Raw genomic sequence first — 14,580 nt, 5'->3', positions numbered from 1 at the left:
AGGAAAGAGAAAAGAAAAGCACAAGAGTTAAGAGAAGGCTCTGACTGACACAGCCAGTACATTGATTCAGCACCACGGTTTACTGCCTGGGTAATCTTGGCCAAGTGACTTGGGAGCTCTGGGCCTCACTTTCCTCATAAGGAAAATGGGGAAACAGCCCTGACTTCAGAAGGGTGTTTCCGAACTGAAAGGAGACAACCCATGTAATGCACATGGCCACTGGTCAATAAATGTTAACTACAATGAACGTGATTAGTTACCATGGTTATCATTATTGACTATAATAGTTAATGATTAGTAGACAGAGAACCGGCCAGCCATGGTGGTTCACGCCTGTAATCCCAGTACTTTGGGAGTCTGAGGTGGGAGGACTGCTTGAAGCGAGGAGTTCAAGATCAGCCTGGGAAAAATAGTGAGACCCTATCTCTACAAAAAAGTTTTTTAAATCAGCCAAGCTTGGTGGTACGTGACTGTATTCCCAGCTACTCAGGAGGCTGAAGGGGGAAGATCACTTGAGCCCAGGAGTTTGAGGCTGCAGTGAGCTATGATCACACCACTGCATTCTAGCCTGGGCAACACAGTGAGACACCATCTCTTAAAAGAAGAAAAGACAGAGGGAAAATTGGTCACTGCCTCTGTCTCTTCCTTGACCTATTCCAATCTCCTCCTGTCCCCAGAGCTGGTGCCACCCTCTCACCATACACACAGCTGCTCCACCTGTGTATGTGGGGTGCACCTGCAGATGGATGGCACTGTCACCCAGCTCAGGGGCCTGGTGGGCCCCATGGCTGCCTCTCCCCAACACATAGCCTCCAATCTCCAAGTGCACCAGTTCAAATGGCTAAACCTCAGGCTGGGCGTGGTGGCTCACGCCTGTATCCCAGCACTTTGGGAGGCCAAGGTGGGCGGATCACCTGAGGTCGGGTGTTCAAGACCAGCCTGACCAACATGGAGAAACCCCATCTCTACTAAAAATACAAAATTAGCCGGGCGTGGTGGTGCATGCCTGTAATCCCAGCTACTTGGGAAGCTGAGGCAAGAGAATCGCTTGAACCCAGGAGGCAAGGTTGCGGTGAGCCAAGATCGTGGCATTGCACTCCAGCCTGGACAACAAGAGCGAAACTCCACCTGAAAAAAAACACAAATGGCTAAACCTCTACTCCCTATGGCTTCACGGTGAGTGTGGGCAGGTATCTGAATACCTCTTCTTCTGGGAGAGAAAGCTTTCCTTCTTTCTCTTTTGAGATGGAGTCTCACTCTGTCGCCCAGGTTGGAGTGCAGTAGCACAATCTCAGCTCACTACAACCCCCGCCTCCCAGGTTCAAGTGATTCTCCTGCCTCAGCCTCCCAAGTAGCTGGGATTACAGGCGCCCACCACCATGCCTGGCTAATTGTTATATTTTTAGTAGAGATGGGGTTTCAGTCTTGTTGCCCAGGATGGTCTCGAACTTAGTGCTGGGATTACACGCGTGAGCCACCGAGCCCCCCTTTTTTCTTTTCGAGATGGAGTTTCACTCTTGTTGCCCAGGCTGGTGTGAAATGGCATGATCTCAGCTCACTGCAACCTCCACCTCCCAGGTTCAAGCAATTCTCCTGCCTCAGCCTCCTGAATAGCTGATATTACAGGTGGCCACCAGGACGCCCCGCTAATTTTTGTATTTTTAGTAGAGACAGAGTTTCGTCCTGTTGGCCAGGCTGGTCGTAAACTCCTGGCTTCAAGTGATCCGCCGTGGCCTCCGAAACTGCTGGGATTACAGGCGTGAGCCACTGTGCCCAGCCGAGAAAGTTTTCATGTCTGGCAGCGTCCTGTGTGCCGTCAGCAGGTAACAGGGAAGGACACTGATGACCCCACTTTGGGGGTGAGAAAATGAAGACCCAATGAGGTAAACCAAGGGTATCCACAGGCCATGAGTCACCTGTGGGTCTGGAAGCCGGGTCTGAGTTAACCCGCTGGCCTCACGGGTGCGTGGCTTGTCCCAGTTTCCTCTGGGCGGTCCCCATTTTAGCACTGAGAAGTCCTTCAGCCTGAGAAACTAGTGCCAGGAAAACCAGGAGAGCTGATCCCCCTGCTGGACTCTCACTAAGAGCAATAAGAAAAGCTGGAATTTCTGCCTATGAGTTCTGTTGAAGTTGCAGTTGGTCCACTCGTAGCACGTGACAAGCCACAGGTCACTTCACTCGGAGGGGTCTGGGTTGGCTGACCTGTCTCCCGCGTCCCATTAAGCCCTTTTTGCTGCAATCTTCCATAAACTTCAAGGATCTCAATTTTTCACTAAGCATGATTAAAATTAATTATTCTAAGCTGGCAAAGAAAGCCTGATCATCAAAACTGCCCAACTCAATTCAATTCATGGCTAAGTGCCCCAGGCCAGATTTTAATGCTAAGGCCTTTGGGATTTTTTCACTCCGAAGGGCAGTTATTTACCCACACAAAAACCTTTAATTACAAAGTAAACTAGTTTTCTACCTTTCCACACCCATGTCAAGTCAGGGCAAGTGTTGGATGTGGTGTGTCAGAATTTGGGGGTCCCTCTGTCAATGTGGGCTTCTCAGCTCTGCAGAAACTATCACAAGCATGGGAGGACTTGGCTGAGCTGGGGACATGGGGCTGCTGTCACAGGCCTCGGTGGTGGGTGGTTCACAGCAGGACACACTCCTTAAAATTTAGTCTTCCACATGAAATACAACCAATTAGGGAACTACCGATAAGGTTTAAATGTAAAGGAGCTTCCTTCCCCCTTTCTTCAGCTATAGTACTTAGCACCTTTTAACCTTTGGGTACTCCTTGAACGATCTTTAGATCTCCTTCAAGCTAGACCTCTTATGAGCTCAAGACCAAATGACATGGTGCACTCATAGGTTTTGATCTTGAATTTCAAGCACAGGGTATTTAAAATGGGGCCTACCCTGTGATTTACTTTTCTGGGTCTCCTCAAATGCAACTGTATCTGAAGCCCCAGGGGACCTTTTAGTTTCTTAAAGGAAGGAATTGGGAAAAGGAGGAAGTGGGAAGGGAAGGAAAGAAGGAAGGAAGGAAAGACGGAGGAAGAAAGGGAGGGGGAGGAAAGCAGAGAAGGGAGGAAAAGAAGGAAGGAGGGAGGAAGGGAGGAAGAAAGAAGACAGTAAGACAGGGAGGAAGGGAGGAAAGAAGGGAAGGGGAGGAGAGGGGAGGGGAGGGAATGGAAGGGGAGGGGAGGGCAGAAGAGGGGAGGAAGGAAGGAAGGAAGACAATGGAAGGGAAGGAAGGAAGGAAGAGAGGAAGGGAAGAAGGAAGGAAGGGAGGAAAAAGCGAGGGAAGGAAGAGGGGAAGGGAGAGAGGGAGGGAGGGAAGGAAGGAAGGAAGGAAGGAAGGAAGGAAGGAAGGAAGGAAGGAAGGAAGGAAAGAAAAGAAGGAAGGGAGAGAGATACTGACGAAATGGCCTCTTCCCGGTTCTCTCCCCAGGAGAAGCAGTGCCCAAACTGGGAATCCGCAAACTCATGCAGGCCTCCAGTAGCAGCCACACTGAAGTAACCCCACACGTTCTTGCTGCTGCGGAAATTCAGTTCCTGGACAGTCCCGGAGCTCGGCTTAAACCCCTGGAGTCCGGACAGAAAACGCAAAATAGAAGAAATCACTACTCCAGATATATTTTCATCAGAATTCAGTCCTGGGAAAACCCAAGAACCCCTACCCTAACCAAAAGCTTAGGGTACTCAATAAAACACTGATATCTCTTGTTACAGGCATGGATGTATCTATTCATGGGTGTACCCATATGAGCACCTCAATGCCTATAATCCTTATTTTTTTTAACTGTAAAAAATTAACCAAGTTGGATCAGTCGCAGTGGCTCATGTCTGTAATCCCAGCACTTTGGGAGGCAGAGGTAGGAGGATCACTTGAGCCCAGGAGTTCAAAACCAGCCAGAGTAACATCTGGAGACCCCATCTCTACAAAAAATAAAAACAATTAGCCAGGTGTGGTGGCACACACCTGTACTCCCAGATACTTGTGGGGCTGAGGCAGGAAGATCTCTTGAGCCCAGGAGATTAGGCTACAGTGAGGCACGACGATGCCACTACACTCCCACCTGAGTGATAGAGCAAGACCCTGTCTCTAGATAAATAAATAAACAAAATAAGTGAGTTGGGACAGAGATGGCAGTGCAGGTGTTAAATGGGCGAATGTTGATGACTATTGGAGCTGGGTGAAGGGACATTCTGACTTTATATGATTGACGTTTTGAAAATAAAAAGTCTAAATAAAAGTGAAGACAGGTTAGATTTCCAATTCTGGATAATGAAAACCTCTGCAGGTGAAGAAATCTAGGGCGTCCCAGGCAGGGCCCTTGCTGCTGGGAAGGGGCCATTTCATCGGTATTTCCTTCCTTTCCTCTCTCCTTCCTTCCTCCTTCCCTCTCTCCCTCTCTCTCTCCCTTCTTCCTTCCTCACTTCCCCCTTCCCTCCTTCCTTTTCTACCCCTTCTTCCCTCCCTCCCTCCATCCCCGTCTTCCTCACCCCATCGGCCAGGCTGCTGCCAACACACACCTGATCCCCTCTGGGGGAATGGCCCGTCTGCCTCTGAGTACAATTTTGGTAAGAGTGGGTGGACATGGCACCTGTCACTGGGATTAGGGCTCCTGAACTAAGGGATGAAGGTTTCTGGGAGAGGTATGTAGAGGTGAGAGATGGAGAGACCCAAGTGCCTGGGCTGTTACCATACCTGGTCCTCCATCCTCCCAGGAACCTGGGAACTAGCCATCATCCCTCCAAAAAATTCCCCCTTTGCATGTCCACCAGAGTCGGTATTTGGTTCACAGCCAAGAACCCCAAATGAATGCGGCTACCCTAGCTTAAAATTATTTAATTAAAAGGGGTGGAGGTGTACCCTCTCTTACCCCCAGATTCCTGACTGTAATAATTAAGCCATTAAGTTGTAGTAGATTGATGAGTCCTGTGACAATCAATGGTTGCTATGCATGTAAACTGTAAGGGATGCCAGTTGGTTTGTTTTTTAAGACCCAAGTAAGACCAAGTCACAAAGGGACTGTCTACAATGAGCCAGACTTTATACTGTGGCAAAAAGCACACGGGGCCAGAAATCCAAGGACTAGGGTTCTAAACCTGGCTGCTTGTCCCAAAGATAGGCATGGCTTTTGGAATCCACTGACGGGTCTCAGCAGGTCCCAGACAAGAGACAGGAAGCAAGTTACCCCAGGCTCTTTGCCTGTAATGTGGGGTGACAATGTCCAGCAGCAGGAGTTCCTATAAGAGAGCACTGAGACACGGGAAGGCTCGGCCCAGAGCCTGGCAATAATCCAAAAATCCAATAAATCCAGCTGGGTGCGGTGGCTCATGCCTGTAATCCCAACACTTTGGGAGGCCAAGGCGGGAGGATCACTCGAAGTCAGGAGTTCGAGACAAGCCTGGACAATATGGTGAAACCCCATCTCTACTAAAAATACAAAAATTAGCCAGGCATTGTGGCGGGCACCTGTAATCCCAGCTACTTGGGAGGCTGAGGCAGGAGAATCGCTTGAACCTGGGAGGCGGAGGTCATAGTGAGCCAAGATTGCGTCACTGCACTCCAGCCTGGGTGACAGAGTGAGACTTCATCTCACAAAAACAAGAATAAAAATAAATAAAAATCCAATAAATCCAATAATCCAATAAACCATGGCCTGTCCCTTCCCATGCCTCAGTTTCCCCATTTGTAAACTGAGATGCCTGGATAGCTTATGGGTGTCTCTTCTCAGGCCAACATCCAGGGTCCCCACATGCTGGGAGATCTGAGATGGTGAAAACACAGGGGCCCGCATAACTTGCCTCATCTGGGTTTTCACTGGTGATTCTGGCGGCAATGACGTGACCTCGGGCGAGGGGAGGGTTTGACGGGGTTTCGAAAGAAATGGGAGTCACTCCCCATGGCGACTCTCCGTACAGAAGCCGGATATCCTTCAGCCGGTGCAGTGGCACGCCCATGGCGATCTAAAATCAAGAGATCCAACCCACAGACTGTCAGCCCTACCAGAACACGGCCCCAAAACACCAGGCACAGTGGTAGATGCAATAGAGGTTCAGTCAATGATTTAGGATATACAGACACTACTCTATAGACAACATGGTGCTCTACTGTGGCCAGAAAGCCAAAGAAAGAAAAAGCCATAAGGCATGAATCTTTCATGGTGGAGCAAATAGTACATTTGGGAAAAGGAAAAATATTTATGAAAGGACATCACACAAGAAAATACATGCATTAAGTAATACACGCACTAGACTTTTACAGCTAGGGAAGGTGAGAAGTAACCATGTTGGCTGTAGAGTTAAAGGAGGTTTTTGTAAAGGGTACCCAAACAGGAAACTGGACATGAAGAATTGGTAAAAAATAGACAATTATGGAACCAGCTTAACCAAATGATCAGAGTTAGCATGCTTCATGATGGGATGTATTAAGGACACAACACCTGTGTAGCATTCTGCCAAAATGTGTAGCAGGAATTGAACAAGGAAGAAACATCAGAGAAATCCACAGTGAGGGACATTCTGCCTGAGCTCCTCAAAAATGCCAGTGTTCATGCCTGTAATCCCAGCACTTTGGGAGGCCGAAGCAGGCAGATCACTCGAGCCTAGGAGTTGGAGACCAGTCTGGGCAACATAATGAGACCCCATCTCTACAGAAAAAATTAAAAAAACATTAGCCGGGCATGGTGACTTGCACTTGTGGTCCCAGCTACTCAGGAGGCTGAGGAAGGAGGATTACTCGAGCGTGGGAGGTTGAAGCCGTAGTGAGTCATGATGGTACCACTGCACTCCAGCCTGAGTGACAGAGCAAGACTCCATCACAAAAAAAAAAAAAAAAATTAATGCCAATGTCAAGGATGAAAAAAGACTATGGAATGCTTTCAGATTAAAGAGATTAAAGACACATGAAAATAAAATGGAATATGTCACCCTGGGTTGGATCCTGGATTTAAGAGACAAACAAAAAACAGCCATAAAGAGACATTATTGGAACAACAGGGAAAATATTTAATGTGAATGGTATATGTTAGATATAGATGTGGTATCAATGCTTATTTCTCAAGTGTCATAACTGCACTAGGGTATTGGACCAGAATGTTCTTGTTCTAGGGGGCCCTTAGAATGAAGTATTCAGAGGCCATATGTTACGAAGTTTCACTCAAACCACTGCTCAAAAGATTGAGCCCATGGCCAGGCACAATGACACACACCTGTAATCCCAGCATTTTGGGAGGCCGAGGTGGGCTGATCAATTGAGGTCAGGAGTTTGAGACCAGCCTGGCCAACATGGTGAAGCCCTGCCTCTACTAAAAATACAAAAATTAGCTGGGTGTGGTGGCGTGCACCTATAATCCCAGCTACTCGGGAGACTGAGGCAGAAGAATTACTTGAACCTGGGAGGTGGAGGTTGTAGTGAGCCAAGATCGCACCACTGCACTCCAGCCTGGGTGACAGAGAGAGACTCCATCTCAAAAAAAAAAAAAAAAAAAAAAAAAGATTGCTCCCCCTAAAATTATACAGACAGAAGAGAGGCAAAGCAAATGTGGCAACTGATGGATCTACATGCAGGGTGTATGGGTGTTAATTGTATCATTCTTGCAACTTTTTTGAAATCTTTCAAACTAAAAAAAATAGAGAAATTTTTTTTTTAATTCTGCAGAAGGAAGAAAAAGAGGAAGGGAGGGAGACCAGCCTGGGCAATATAATGAGATCCCATTATGGGAAGAAAGAAGGAAGGAAGAAAACAATAAAAACGATTTAGAGAAGAAATAAAGGACATCCAAATTGGAAAGGAAGAAGTCCAATTATCCTTGTTTACAGATGATATGATCTTAAAATTGGAAAAACCTAAAGAATCCACCAAAAAACTATTCAAATTGATTAAAAAAAAAAAATTTCAGTAAATCTACAGGATACAAAATCAACATACAAAAATCAGTAGCATTTCTATATGCCAAGAGCAAACGGTCTGGAAAAAAAAATCAAGAAAGTAATTCCATTTATGATAGCTACAAATAAAATAAAATCCCTGGAATAAACTTAACCAAAGAAGTAAAAGGTCTTGATAATAAAAAGCATAAAACATTGATGTAAGACATTGAAGAGAACACAAAAAAATGGAAAGATATTCCATGTTCATGGTTTGGTAGAATCAGTATTGTTAAAATGGTTATATTACCCAAAGCAATCTATAGATTCAATGCAATCCCTATCAAAATACCAATGACATTCTTTACAGAAATAGAAAAAAAAAATCCTAAAATTTATATGGAAACACAAAAGACCCAGAATAGCCAATACCATCCTGAGTACAAAGAACAAACACTGGAGGAATCAAATTACCTGACTAGAAGTTATACTACAGAGCTACAGTAACCAAAACAGGGTGGCACTGACATAAAAACAAACACATAGACCAACAGGACAGAATAGAGAACCCAGAAACAAATCCATACATCTACAGTGAACTCATTTTTGACAAATTTGCAAAGAACATGCAGTGGGAAAAAAGTCTCTTCAATAAATGGCGCTGGGAAAACTGGATATCCATATGCCGAATCATAAATGAAGAATCAAATTCTTCAAATCAAAATGAACTAAAATCTTAAATCTAAGACCTCAAATTATGAAACTACTAGAAGAAAACATTCGGGGAACTCTTGGGAATGTCAGTCTGGGCAAAAATTTATTGAGTAATACCCCAAAGGCACAGACAACTAAAGCAAAAAAGGAACAAACAGGATCAAATCAAGTTAAGAAACTTTTGCACAGCAAAGGAAACAATCAACAAAGGGAAGAGACAACCCACAGCATGGGAGAAAATATTTGCAAACTATCCACCTGACAAGGGATTAATAACCAGAATACATAAGCACCTCAAGGATGAGCAGGGTAACTCATGCCTGTAACACCAGCACTTTGGGAGGCTGAGGTGGGAGGGTTGCTTGAACCCAAGAGTTTGAGACCACTAGACAACATAGCGAGACCTTATCTCTACAAAAAATTTTAAAAAGTCAGTTGGGCATGGTGGTGCACACCTGTAGTCTCAGCTACTCAGGAGGCTGATGTGGGAGAATCACTGGAGCTCAGGAGGTCAAGACTGCAGTGACCCATGATCATGCCACTGCATTCCAGCCTGGGCAACAGAGCAAGGTTCTGTCTCAAAAACAAAAAAGAAGCTAAAACAACTCAGTAGGAAAAAGTCTAATGAATCCCATTAAAAACAGACAAAAGATCTGAATAGACATTTCCCAAAAGAAGACATACGAATGGCAAACAGGCATATGAAAAGGCACTCAACATCATTGAACATCAGAGAAATGCAAATCAAAACTACAATGAGACATCGTCTCACTCCAGTTAGAATGGCTTTTATCCAAAAGACGGGCAATAAGAAATGCTAGCGTCTCAAAAAAAAAAAAAAAAAAAAAAAAAGAAATGCTAGCGGCCAGGCATGGTGGCTCAAGCCTGTAATCCCAGCACCTTGGGAGGCCGAGGCGGGTGGATCACAAGGTCAGGAGATCAAGACTATCCTGGCTAACACAGTGAAATCCCGTCTCTACTAAAAATACAAAAATTAGCTGGGCATCATGGCATGCGCCTATAGTCCCAGATACTCAGGAGGCTGAGGCAGGAGAACTGCCTGAACCTGTGAAGTGGAAGTTGCAGTGAGCCGAGATCACACCACTGCACTCCAGCCTGGGTGACAGAGCAAGACTCAGTCTCAAAAAAAAAAAAAAGAAAGAAAAGAAAGAAAGAAAAGAAAAAAAAAGAAATGCTAGCAAGGACGTGGAGAAAAGGGGCCCCTCATACACTGTTGGTAGGACTCAAAATTAGTACAACCACTATGGAGGACAATATGGAGGTTCCACAAAAAAACTAGAAGTAGGCTGGGCGCGGTGGCTCAAGCCTGTAATCCCAGCACTTTGGGAGGCCGAGACGGGCGGATCACGAGGTCAGGAGATCGAGACCATCCTGGCTAACACGGTGAAACCCCGTCTCTACTAAAAAAAAAGAAACTAGAAGTAGATGGGTGCCCAAGATGGCCGAATAGGAACAGCTCCAGCCTCCAGCTCCCAGCATTAGTGACACAGAAGATGGGTGATTTCTTCATTTTCAACTGAGGTACCAGATTCATCTCACTGGGGCGTGTCAGACAGCTGATGCTGGTCTGCGGGTACAGCCTGACCAGCGAGAGCTGAAGCAGGGCGAGGCACCGCCTCACCTGGGAAGCGCAAGGAGGAAGGGAATTCCTTTTCCTAGCCAAGAGAAATTGAGACACACAACACCTGGAAAATCGGGTAACTCCCACCCTAATACTGCGCTTTACCAAGGATCTTAGCAAACGGCACACCAGGAGATTATATCCCACACCTGGCCCAGAGGGTCCCACGCCCATGGAGCCTCCCTCATTGCTAGCACAGCAGTCTGAGATCTAACTGCAAGGTGGCAGGGAGGCTGGGGAGGGGTGCCCGCCATTGCTGAGGCTTAAGTAGTTAAACAAAGCTGCCAGGAAGCTCGAATTGGGTGGAGCCCACCGCAGCTCAAGGAGGCCTGCCTGCCTCTGTAGACTCCACCTCTGGGGACAGGGCATAGCTAAACAAAAAGCAGCAGAAACCTCTGCAGATGTAAAAGTCCCCGTCCAACAGCTTTGAAGAGAGCAGTGGTTCTCCCAGCACGGAGGTTGAGATCTGAGAATGGAGACTGCCTGCTCAAGTGGGTCCCCGACCCCTGAGTAGCCTAACTGGGAGACATCCCCCACTAGGTGCAGACCAACACCTCACACCTCACACGGTGGGGTACACCTGAGATGAAGCTTCCAGAGCAAGAATCAGATAGCAGCACTCACTGTTCAGCAATATTCTGCAGCCTCCGCTGCTGATACCCAGGCAAACAGGGTCTGGAGTGGACCTCAAGCAATCTCCAACAGACCTACAGCTGAAGGTCCTGACTGTTAGAAGGAAAACTAACAAACAGAAAGGACACCCACACCAAAACCCCATCAGTACGTCACCATCATCAAAGACCAAAGGCAGACAAAACCACAAAGATGGGGAAAAAGCAGTGCAGAAAAGCTGGAAATTCAAAAAATCAGAGCACATCTCCCCCTCCAAAGGAATGCAGCTCATCGCCAGCAACAGAGCAAAGCTGGACGGAGAATGACTTTGACGAGTTCAGAGAAGAAGGCTTCAGTCAATCAAACTTCTCAGAGCTAAAGGAGGAACTACGTAACCAGTGCAAAGAAACTAAAAACCTTGAAAAAAGAATGGATGAATGGATAACTAGAATAATCAATGCAGAGAAGACCTTAAAAGAACTGATAGAGATGAAAACCATGACATGAGAACTACGTGACAAATGCACAAGCTTCAGTAACTGACTCGATCAACTGGTAGAAAGATTATCAGTGACTGAAGATCAAATGAATGAAATGAAGCAAGAAGAGAAATCTAGAGAAAAAAGAGTAAAAAGAAATGAACAAAGCCTCCAAGAAATATGAGATTATGTGAAAAGACCAAATCTACATCTGATTGGTGTGCCTGAAAGTGACGGGAAAAATGGAACCAAGTTGGAAAATACTCGGCAGGATATCATCCAGGAGAACTTCCCCAACCTAGTAAGGCAGGCCAACATTCAAATTCAGGAAATACAGAGAATGCCACAAAGATACTCCTCGAGAAGAGAAACTCCAAGACACATAACTGTCAGATTCACCAAAGTTGAAATGAAAGAAAAATGTTAAGGGCAGCCAGAGAGAAAGGTTGGGTTACCTACAAAGGGAAGCTCCTCATCAGACTAACAGCAGATCTCCTGGCAGAAACTCTACAAGCGAGAAGAGAGTGGGGGCCAATATTCAACATTCTTAAAGAAAAGAATTTTCAACCCAGAATTTCATATCCAGCCAAACTAAGTTTCATAAGTGAAGGAGAAATAAAATCCTTTACAGACAAGCAAATGCTTAGAGATTTTGTCACCACCAGGCCTGCCCTACAAGAGATCCTGAAGGAAGCACTAAACATGGAAAGGAACAACCGGTACCAGCCATTGCAAAAACATGCCAAAATGTAAAGTCCATCGATGCTAGGAAGAAACTGCATCAACTAGCAAGCAAAATAACTGACTAATATCATAATGACAGTATCAAGTTCACACATAACAATATTAACCTTAAATGTAAATGGACTAAATGGTCCAATTAAAAGACACAGACTGGCAAATTGGATAAAGAGTCAAGACCCATCAGTTTGCTGTATTCAGGAGACCCATCTCACATGCAGAGACACACAAAGGCTCAAAATAAAAGGATGGAGGAAGATCTACCAAGCAAATGGAAAACAAAAAAAAGCAGGGGTTGCAGTCCTAGTCTCTGATACAACAGACTTTAAACCATCAAAGATCAAAAGAGACAAAGAAGGCCATTGCATAATGGTAAAGGGATCAATTCATCAGGAAGACGTAACTATCCTAAATATATATGCACCCAATACAGGAGCACCCAGATTCACAAAGTAAGTCCTTAGAGACTTACAAGAGACTTAGATTCCCATACAATAATAATGGGAGACTTTAACACCCCACTGTCAACATTAGACAGATCAACGAGACAGAAAGTTAACAAGGATATCCAGGAATTGAACTCAACTCTGTACCAAGCGGACCTAATAGACATCTACAGAACTCTCCACCCCAAATCAACAGAATATACATTCTTCTCAGCACCACATCACACTTATTCCAAAACTGACCACATAGTTGGAAGTAAAGCACTCTTCAGCAAATGTAAAAGAACAAAAATTATATCAAACTGTCTCTCAGACCACAGTGCAATCAAAACTAGAACTCAGGACTAAGAAACTCAATCAAAATCGCTCAACTACATAGAAACTGAACAACCTACTCCTGAATGACTACTGGGTACATAACGAAATGAAGGCAGAAATAAAGATGTTCATTGAAACCAACGAGAACAAAGATACAACATACCAGAATCTCTGGGACACATTTAAAGCAGTGTGTAGAGGGAAATTTATAGCACTAAATGCCCACTAGAGAAAGCAGGAAAGAGCTAAAATTGACATCCTAACATCACAATTAAAAGAACTAGAGAAGCAAGAGCAAACACATTCAAAAGCTAGCAGAAGGCAAGAAATAACTAAGATCAGAGCAGAACTGAAGGAGATAGAGACACAAAAAACCCTCCAAAAGATCAATGAATCCAGGAGCTGGTTTTTTGAAAAGATCAAATTGATAGACCGCTAGCAAGACTAATAAAGAAGAAAAGAGAGAAGAATCAAATAGATGCAACAAAAAATGATAAAGGGAATATCACCACCGACCCCACAGAAATACAAACTACCATCAGAGAATACTATAAATACTTCTATGCAAATAAACTAGAAAACCTAGAAGAAATGATAATTTCCTGGACACTTACACTCTCCCAAGACTAAACCAGGAAGAAGTTGAATCCCTGAATAGACCAATAGCAGGCTCTGAAATTGAGGCAATAATTAATAGCCTACCAACCAAAAACAGTCCAGGACCAGATGGATTCACAGCCGAATTCGACCGGAGGTACAAGGAGGAGCCGGTACCATTCCTTCTGAAACTATTCCAATCAACAGAAAAAGAGGGAATCCTCCCTAACTCATTTTATGAGGCCAACATCATCCTGATACCAAAGCCTGGCAGAGACACAACAAAAAAAGAGAATTTTAGACCAATATCCCTGATGAACGTCGATGCAAAAATCTTCAATAAAATACTGGCAAACCGAATCCAGCAGCACATCAAAAAGCTTATCCACCAAGATCAAATGGGCTTCATCCCTGGGATGCAAGGCTGGTTCAACATATGCAAATCAATAAACGTAATCCAGCATATAAACAGAACCAAAGACAAAAACCACATGATTATCTCAATAGATGCAGAAAAGGCCTTTGACAAAATTCAACAGCCCTTCATGCTAAAAACTCTCAATAAATTTGGTATTCATGGAACGTATCTCAAAATAATAAGAGCTATTTATGACAAACCCACAGCCAATATCATACTGAATGGGCAAAAACTGGAAGCATTCCCTTTGAAAACTGGCACAAGACAGGGATGCCCTCTCTCATCACTCCTATTCAACATAGTGGTGGAAGTTCTGGCTAGGGCAATCAGGCAACAGAAAGAAATAAAGGGTATTCAGTTAGGAAAAGAAGAAGTCAAATTGTCCCTGTTTGCAGATGACATCATTGTATATTTAGAAAACCCCATCGTCTCAGCCCAAAATCTCCTTAAGCTGATAAGCAACTTCAGCAAAGTCTCAGGATACAAAATCAAGATGCAAAAATCACAAGCATTCTTATACACCAGTAACAGACAAACAGAGGGCCAAATCATGAATGAACTCCCATTCACAATAGCTTCAAAGAGAATAAAATACCTAGGAATCCAACTTACAAGGGATGTAAAGGACCTCTTCTAGGAGAACTACAAACCACTGCTCAGTGAAATAAAAGAGGACACAAACAAATGGAAGAACATACCATGCTCATGGATAGGAAGAATCAATATTGTGAAAATGGCCATACT

At 44.7% G+C, this 14,580-nt stretch overlaps 1 protein-coding gene across 7 annotated transcripts in view; it reads right to left on the bottom strand.

The window, feature by feature from the left end:
* Positions 1-14,580, bottom strand: part of ACACB (acetyl-CoA carboxylase beta) — a 170,154-nt gene that overhangs the window by 82,158 nt on the left and 73,416 nt on the right. For all 7 annotated transcript variants that reach the window (XM_077954887.1, XM_077954888.1, XM_015152720.3 and 4 more), the window contains 2 exons: positions 5,806-5,967; positions 3,413-3,576 (listed from right to left, as the gene is read on the bottom strand). In XM_077954887.1, the coding sequence (XP_077811013.1) occupies positions 3,413-3,576; positions 5,806-5,967 (326 nt within the window). The remainder of the gene's footprint in view (positions 1-3,412; positions 3,577-5,805; positions 5,968-14,580) is intronic.

This window comes from Macaca mulatta, chromosome 11 (assembly GCF_049350105.2).
Source record: "Macaca mulatta isolate MMU2019108-1 chromosome 11, T2T-MMU8v2.0, whole genome shotgun sequence".
NCBI lineage: Eukaryota > Metazoa > Chordata > Mammalia > Primates > Cercopithecidae > Macaca > Macaca mulatta.
Note: the sequence above shows the minus strand (reverse complement) of the source record. Positions and strands in the feature narration are given on the sequence as shown.